Source organism: Rhagoletis pomonella, unplaced genomic scaffold, assembly GCF_013731165.1.
Source record: "Rhagoletis pomonella isolate Grant_MI unplaced genomic scaffold, Rhpom_1.0 Rhpom_scaffold_00003, whole genome shotgun sequence".
Lineage (NCBI taxonomy): Eukaryota > Metazoa > Arthropoda > Insecta > Diptera > Tephritidae > Rhagoletis > Rhagoletis pomonella.
In genome coordinates this window covers 27,837,594-27,846,070 of record NW_023458557.1, presented here as the reverse complement: position 1 = coordinate 27,846,070, position 8,477 = coordinate 27,837,594, and the positions used below count along the sequence as shown (strand labels likewise).

The following is an 8,477-nucleotide window of genomic DNA, read 5'->3' as shown; positions in this document are numbered from 1 at the left end:
AATTTATCATTTAAAAATTTTGAAGTGTGAAGAATGAAACCGACTGAAAAATACATATCGTCGATGGTTTTGCAAAACCGCCCATCGCCAAAACCGGCTTTCTTACGGCACTTAAATTTTAAAGGGGAGCGTAAAAATGGTTTATTCTTTGAAGGCATTGCCTTAATAGGCGGTATTTTCTTTAGCTATTATTTTACAAATCTGTTGTTTTAATAACGATTTAACGATTTTTATGCATAAATCTCGATGCCTGGAGTTCAGGGTTACCAAAACTCATTTTGGCCACAACGGCGATTTAGGCGGTTTTGCAATTGGTCGATAGGCGGTTTTGCAAAAACATCGACGATATGCACATACATACATATTAAAGCTTAGAAAATAATTTTATTTCTTTCAAACCGAAAAAATTTGCCATCTGATGACAAAATTAAGAATGACAGAATGTTTCTATGTGCGTTGGATAAAAATTGGAAAACAACAACAATATTGAGTTTACGAGTTGTATATTTGGAGCTTTTCGGCCGTTGATTTTAAAGCAAAAACGTTGGTTTTTCTTTTCTGCCTCCTACGCATTTCAACACATTATTGTGTCTTCCTCAGGGAGTCTATTTATTTTTACAAGAAAATATAATTAACAAACGTGTATACCAAAACATGTTTTTAAACATACCTTAACATATAATAACATAAAATCACATTAATTATTTTATGGATGTAGGGTTCATACTTTTTATTACAATTGCTTAATTTTTTACTTTGTTAATTTTGAAAATTTTTGATTTAAGTTATTTTTGTAAAATGGAAATCAAAATGAAAATTTTCCTTCACTTCAAATTTTTTCATCTTGCTGTATAGTTGAAAATGTATTTGTGTTAAATATTAAAAATTTAATTGGATCTTAACTTTACCAAAAAAATATATGTAAGTTTTTGAAAGCTCCACAATTGGCGATCCTGCAAATGGTAATAGCGATATTGGCGTCATACGTAGTAACCACGATCAGCATCAGGACTCCTTAAACTTTATTTCATGCTGTCTCAACTGAATCCACCATAAGTTTCATTAGAAGAGCACACGGCAAAATTTTGGATAACATCGTGCAACCAACACAACCGCACCCGGCTAAGCGCTAGTGCTTCATCGCCTCCGAATTTACAGCCTCTAACGCAACGCACTGTCCGCTTATTCTGCAACTCAGTGATCGCAAAATCTTTCACTAGGCCATTATCAGCTAAGCGCTGTTTATTCTTTCTTTACGGCACCATGTATTCACCGTTTTTTTTTTTATCGCCAGAGCGTTGCAAGACTGGTATTTAGCACTAGCAACAGCCACATCAACGGCTGCCACAGTAGCAACAGTTTCAGCAACAACCGTCATGTAGTGGCAATAACAGCAACGATTTTAACAGCAAAAGCAACAACAGTGACTGTCACAAAAGCAGCAGTGCAACCACAACCGCCACAGTAACGGCAACAAAAACAACTGCCTGAGCAGCGGCAACATTAGCGACTGTCATTAAGTACGAGCAGCAACTGAGCAAGTTTAAGGACTCAACTAAGGTGCCAAAAATATTGGTGAGCTGTATTGTTCATATTTTCTCTTAGATTAGTATAAATTTAGTACTTATTTTTGTTAAAAATAAATAAATACATTTTATTATAATTTATTGAATACTACAATTTTTTGAAATAATTGTAAACTTCCCTTCTTGAGGTCTATTTCTTAAAGTTTAAATAGTCAAAATGTTTCATTCACCACAACATGATACACATACACCTACATGTAATACACATAATTTAAATTAAACGCTTATTGATTTGCCAAATAGTTCGTTTAACGAGCAGTTAACAAATCTGTATGTCGATCGGAATAGTAATGAGATTTGTGCTACATCAGTCAAATTACCACAATTTTGGACAAGTTGCCCGGAAGCTTGGTTTATCCATGCGGAAAGGCAGTTTAGTACAAAAAATATTACACAGGAAACAACGAAATATGAGCATACTATTACTGCACTTCCGCAAGAAGTTATAGTAACCATTTTATTCAAAATCCATCCGAAAATAATAAATTTACCGCGCTTAAGAAAATATTAATTAAAAGGAATTCATTAAGTGAGAATGCAAAATTAGCATATATGTAATACTTCTATATTGGCAGTAAGCTAACTTCTCAATATGTAAGCATTCCGAAATCAGAGCGAGACACTCTAGTACTGTTTTTGTCAATGCATTGTGTACTTGAGTGCCGTTTTTGTATATGTGTTGTGTACATGTTTATTTATAAACGTGTGTGTTCCTTTTCTTTCGTACGTGTTTATTGATATATCTGTACTGTAGTGCGATTCGGTAACCTTTTTAACGACATTCGCAGTGGCTAATTTAGCTAAACGATAATTTTAAAGATTTTGCTATTCAATAAGTACTTTCTTATCGATATTCGATAAGTGAAAATCAGCTGTTTCGTTAACGATTCGTTTATGGTTAAGTTATCGACATCTCATTTGGTGTTGTTAAGTTTGTGTTAACCAAACGAATTTGCGCGCAAGTATATCCAAGTGAATTTATATAAAAGAAATGGCGTTTGAATATGTGGCGTATAGTTTACACCGAAAGTATGGAGTCAGAAATACCCCCACAGTGGATCGGCGTTTGCTCGGGGACATTCACGATCCATTTGAGCTGGCGCCTTCCGAGTTCCGGAAGATATATCGTGTGGGCCCAGAGACTGCAATGGAGCTCATCCAGCGGCTGGAAATCCAATTGAAAGGTAAAAGGATTACCTCAATATCGGCGGAAAAACAGGTAAATCTTTAAATAATGAGAGCATGCAATTTTGGATATGTAGTATGTATACAATAATTTCCTGGGTACGGTTTAGTTATCTGTACAATGATGCCCAAAAGCGTGACTCGAATCTAAAAAGTTTAACATACGCGTGTATTCCAAGGATTAAACTTTAATTTAAAACAAAGATTTCAAATTTCCTAGCACTAGTTTATTAATAAAATCGGTTTTAATTATGGACTTTTTTGTAAGTTTCGATGTGGCTTCCATGTTGAAATGCTAATGGGGTGAACCCATTTTCAAATGGGCCCCCGGTAGTCTGTAGAGAGGTCAGAGAGGGGAGTTTTGACTGTGCTCTTTCTAACGGGTATGGTTTTAGGTGTCACACCCTCTCCCCCTCCGCTCCGCACCACAAAATCATTGTACAAATAACTAAACATTTCCCAAATAATCGTTTATCTTTGAAGGTTTTGTGTACACTACGCTTCTATGCCACAGGATGCTACCAACGGCCTGTAGGGGAACAGTGGGGCATATCAATGAGCCAATCATCTATAAGCCGTTGTATACATCGCGTAACTGATGCCATAAACAGTGGACTATTTTTTGAGGAGGTTAAGTTCCCTATGACGCAGGTGGACCGTCAAGCTGCCAAGTAAGTGTTTGCTTCAGCACCTGCGCCTTTCGTTGGAGGAACTATTGGAGCGGTAGACTGCACGCATGTTTCTATTTTGGGTCCTAAAACTCATGAGGAAGCATACGTGAACCATCATGGCTATCACTCGATAAATGTTCAAATGGTGAGCTAAGTATTTTAAATAAAAGTCGAGCGATAAATATTTGTTATGCTTTTATAGATATGTGACCCTAATTTAAAAATACTCAACGTCAATGCTAGGTTTCCGGGAGCACGACATGACTCTTACATTTGGAGTTCCTGTCCAGTGCGGCGAGTCATGCAGAGAGCTTTTGATAATGGAAACCGCAACATTCTTTTGATTGGTATTCTTTTTAATTTACTTTAAAATGTACATAATTTAAAATTAAGTTCCTTTCAGGCGATTCTGGATACCCCTTAGAGCCATGGCTCATGACGCCTTTACCGAACCAACCTGAGGGTACTCCTAAGTTTCGGTACAACGAGGCGCTATGCAAAGCTCGAAATCCAGTAGAGAGACTATTTGGAGTGCTTAAAGGAACTTGGCGATGTTTATCACAACAACGAGTGTTACTCTACGATCCTGGTTTTACTGGTAAGGTTGTAAATGCGTGCTCAACCTTGCATAATATCCGTTTGCGCGAGCAAATAAAGGAACTCGATAATAATATAATATTAGAAGTAGAAACACATGTACATGCAGACGGTACCGACTATAATTCAAATTCGGTATCTTCCATGGGAAAACGTGTCCAAGACCGATTAATTACTAATTTTTTCTCCTAAATACTTTTTTTTTGGGGCATTTCATCTAAAATTATAAACGCCTCGTAACCACGTAAACTTAAATAATTTTGTATCGTAAACCAGTTTATTTACAAGTTACGAGGCATTTATGCTTTTAGATGAATACCCATTTTATTTTAAATTTACATGTTTATCTTCGCACTAGTTTTGTCTTCTAAATACTTAAAGTTTTTTCTTTTAAATTTACTTACAATCACTCACAGAAGTTTTCGTATTATCGTTTTTCACAATATTGAAAATATTTTGAATATTGAACTATTTTTGCAAATTTGTATTCAAAATATACCTCATTCTATAAAAAAAACCCTTAGGAATCAATCTTGTTAACTTTGTACAATGTTCACAGAAATTTATCAAACTTAAAAAAACGTTCATCAAAATTTCAAACTCTTTATTCAGAATCTTTAGAAAATTTTCGAGTATGTAGTTTTGTAGCAAAATACCGTTAATATTTGAGATTTTTTTTTTCGAGGGTGTTCAGCATTTTCTTCCATATAACGAATGAAAAAAAATCAATTTTTACATGGAAGAAAATGCTGAACACCCTCGAAAAAAAAAATCTCAAATATTAACGGTATTTTGTAGCGACATCAAACTTGAATTTTACCCTACTGAAATTGAATGGGCTACAAAACTACATACTCTAAAATTTTCTAAAGATTCTGAATAAAGAGTTTGAAATTTTGATGAACGTTTTTTTATGTTTGATAAATTTTTGTGAACATTGTACAAAGTTAACAAGATTGATTCCTAAGGTTTTTTTTTTTATAGAATGAGGTATATTTTGAATACAAATTTGCAAAAATAGTTCAATATTGAAAATATTTTGAATATTATGAAAAACTATAATACGAATACTTCTGTGAGTGACTGTATACACTATAACCGTATAAAGCAAAAATTTAAATATATTTGAAAACATTAGAAATTTTATATAACTTCCTAGTCTAAAAAGCACTTCGAAGCTATTTTATTTTTTATCAAAGAACAGTCGGTGGTCTATCAATAACGACCGAAGACAAAATAGTGTATGTATTTTTGGTATATTAATTATGGAATTGGTTATTGCAAAACACACAAAAACATCGGTCGTTATTGATAGACCACCTACTGTTCTTTGATAAAAAATATAATAGCTTCGAAGTGCTTTTTAGAAGAATTTATTTTTAAGTTGAAAACTAGTTTAAATTAAATAACAGTTTAAATTGAATAATAGTTTTTATGTGTAGTTTATAGTATTTCACTTAAGTTCGGCTTTTAGAAAATAAATGAATAGAAAAAAGTATTAAATGCAACGAGATGTTCAAAATTTTAATTTAAAAGGCGAATGTGTAATTAAGGTAAATAAATTTAATTTTCATAACAACTATGTCATATTCATAACAAAAACATTTCCAATTTATTTCATAAAATATATATTTTTTAAACTAAAGGTACATATTCCAGTCAGGTACAAAACAAGGTACAAAATAAATAATTTAAAACATAAAAGGAAAAAATAAGTAATTCGTTTTGAAAATTAAAAGAAAAACTATAAAATAACTCTTGTATGATATGTAAACTTAACAGCAAAAGTCTGCATACACCATTCATTTTTTAAATATTCGCAATATTTTGGAAGATAAAATTCGTTTATTTTTTTATTATAAAAATATGGATCATCCTTAAAACAAAATCATACAAAGCAAAGTTTCAAGGTTTATACAAAATTAAGGAAAGTTCAACGATTTTTAATCAACACTTAAATTTTAGTATAACAATGTGTAAAAATGAGGTTGCTACGAAATCGCTTTGATTTTTAATTTAATGCGCTATAAAACTGCGTACTTGAAGTTATTTTATAAAATGTGGCACAGGCTTTCATCCCTTCGCTAAGGACGGTCATAGACTGCGCCATTGCAAGCGTCGCCTCCGTCTGCCTTGCGGTATTTTCAGCCAGCATCTATTGACAAAAAGTATATATTAATACGATTTATGTAAAACATATCTAATAATAATTACTTCTCACCTTCAAAACATCCGTTTGTCTGGAAGAGTTTTCAGCCAGCATCTATTGATAAAAAGTATATATTAACACGATGTTTTTAAAATATAATCAGCCCTATCGCCGATTTCATGTGAATAAATTGTGCCCATTATTTAACATGCAAAACAAAAACAAATTGGGAAAAATTGTTTTTGTTCTGCTTTATAATTTTTGGGAATATTTGTTCACGTTAAATTCGCGATAGGGCCTAGTACCTAATACAAGTCGACAACAAATCCGACATGTGGCATTTGACCATAGTTTCATATGTAAGACTTTACGCTGAACCCAAATATTAAGGCAAAATAATATAAGAATGTATAACAATTTTTGAAATATAGCCAAATTTAGGTTTTTTGGGATCTGAAAAAAGTTCTCTCAAGTTATTGCATTTTTTTTTGGATATAGTCAATCTGCAATCTCTTTTAGATTTAGGTAATATTATAGACAATCGCAAATTTATAGACTTTACTAAATTTAAAGACATTTCAGATTGCAAAAACGCATAAGAACTTTTTTCAGATCTCAAAAAAAAAAAATTGGCTATAAGTAAAATCTGTTTACATTCTTGTATTATTTTGCCTTAATATTCGGGTTCAGCGAAAAGTTTTACATATGAAATTATGGTCAAATGCCATAAGTTGGAATTTTTATTTTTTATTTCAGTAAACTTGATTTCTCACCTTCAAGGCATCTGCTTGCTTCTCAGCGACTTCCAGAAATTTTTTCTGGACATCGCTCTCTTCCTCCGCCCGCTTCCTCTTCAAAGCCCTACGCGGTGTTTGCGCAGGAATTTTAGGTGTGCTGACCTGCACCTCGCTGTCGGCTCCAAACACGGACGCCGGCGTCACCGCATGGAAGACAATATCCTCCCCATCCTCCATGACCAATTGAAGCTCCTAATAGTTTAAAAGTAAATTAAAAAAGTATTAAATAATAATAGAAATAATTGTATAACTATAAGCTCACCTCTTCCAATGGCACATTGTCAGGAACCGCTTCGTGACCCTCGATGTAGTTGATCCCAATCAGATCAATTACCCGCCTCTCCATCTCCGTTAAAGGCGGCTGGTCGATGGGCCTGTTGCCTGTTAGAGCCTGCTGCCTCTTCCGGTCACGTACACGTACGCTTGTACGGCTTTTTAAGTCGCGCCAGACCTGTTTGCAAAGTAATGAAATACATAGTTAACAAATATGGTCTTCCACCTAATTTTCTACGTTGGATCTCTTCATACCTCTATGATAGACCACAAAGGGTATTGTTTAAAAATACTATCTCTGACGTCATTGATGTTACTTCAGGAGTCCCTCAGCGTAGCCACCTAGGCCCGATTCTGTTCTTGCTTTTTATAAACGCTATTTCTACAGATATAAAATTCTCCAAAATTTTAATGTATGCAGATGATGTAAAACTTTATAAATCGTACGTTTCAATTGAAGAAAGGTCTTTGCTACAATCGGACTTAAACAGCATGGCTTACTGGTGTAAAGTAAATCTTATGCCTCTAAATCTTAAGAAATGTAAAGTAATGTGCTTCTCGCGAAGAGCTGTTCTGCCAGTTTCTTATATAATAGGTAACCATAACTTGGAACAGGTAAACAATTTTGTGGACCTTGGTATCACAATGGATCCTAAGCTTAATTTTAATCTTCACATTAATGTGACAGTCAACAAGGCTAAAGGTGTACTTGCATTTGTGAAACGATGGTCAAAAGAATTTAGTGACCCTTATATCACTAAAACCCTTAGTTAGGCCGATTCTGGAATACGGCTCGGTGGTTTGGAATCCAAGGTATCAAATTTACTCAGACAAAATAGAATCAATTCAAAAACAATTCCTACTTTTTGCTTTAAGAAATTTCCGATGGGATTCTCAATATAGTCTTCCACGTTATACGAGTCGCTTAAAACTTATTAACCTTCCTACACTTGCCAGTCGCAGGGAAATGCTTGGTATAATTTTTATGGTTAAATTACTGACAGGCTCAATTTCAAGTCCGTCTCTTCTGGCTGATGTAAGCTTTAATGTTCCCTCACGCGTATCAAGACAGTTTTGTCCCATATTTCTGAAAGCTTGTAAAACCAATTTTGAATTGCACGACCCACTCCGTTGCTTATGCAAGGATTTTAACTCTCATTCCAGCACGTTTGATATATCAGATCCGCTTTTCAGCATTAAGAAAGCGATACTCTCTCAA

The 8,477-nt window shown here is 34.0% G+C and overlaps 2 protein-coding genes across 3 annotated transcripts; one reads left to right on the top strand and one right to left on the bottom strand.

Annotated features, from left to right (window-relative positions):
- Positions 1–2,702: 2,702 nt before the first annotated feature.
- On the top strand, positions 2,703–4,678 carry LOC118736530 (putative nuclease HARBI1). 2 transcript variants are annotated; one of them, XM_036466593.1, is made up of 4 exons: positions 2,703–2,805; positions 3,255–3,587; positions 3,686–3,789; positions 3,846–4,678. In XM_036466593.1, exons 2-4 carry the CDS (start codon positions 3,577–3,579, stop codon positions 4,229–4,231), a joined length of 501 nt encoding a protein of 166 aa, XP_036322486.1. In that variant the 5' UTR covers positions 2,703–2,805; positions 3,255–3,576; the 3' UTR covers positions 4,232–4,678. The 2 variants fall into 2 exon arrangements, with proteins under 2 accessions (XP_036322486.1, XP_036322485.1); XM_036466592.1 differs by having other exon boundaries at positions 3,645–3,789.
- A 1,309-nt stretch (positions 4,679–5,987) lies between these two features.
- LOC118736529 lies at positions 5,988–7,548 on the bottom strand. Its single transcript, XM_036466591.1, has 5 exons — positions 7,514–7,548; positions 7,248–7,436; positions 6,962–7,177; positions 6,261–6,302; positions 5,988–6,194 (listed from the first exon to the last, which is right to left on the bottom strand). Exons 2-5 carry the CDS (start codon positions 7,329–7,331, stop codon positions 6,051–6,053), a joined length of 486 nt encoding a protein of 161 aa, XP_036322484.1. The 5' UTR covers positions 7,332–7,436; positions 7,514–7,548; the 3' UTR covers positions 5,988–6,050.
- Between the last annotated feature and the right edge of the window lie 929 nt (positions 7,549–8,477).

Excerpts from the sequence above, each read along its gene's own strand:
- LOC118736529 (XM_036466591.1), bottom strand. The coding sequence starts at position 7,331 with ATGGAGAGGCGGGTAATTGATCTGATTGGGATCAACTACATCGAGGGT. Across the intron at positions 6,303-6,961 it reads AGCAAGCAGATGCCTTGAAG|ATGCTGGCTGAAAACTCTTC; the intron begins GTGAGAAATCAA and ends TTTTATCAATAG. Across the intron at positions 6,195-6,260 it reads GACAAACGGATGTTTTGAAG|ATGCTGGCTGAAAATACCGC; the intron begins GTGAGAAGTAAT and ends TTTTGTCAATAG.
- LOC118736530 (XM_036466592.1), top strand. Across the intron at positions 3,790-3,845 it reads CCGCAACATTCTTTTGATTG|GCGATTCTGGATACCCCTTA; the intron begins GTATTCTTTTTA and ends AGTTCCTTTCAG.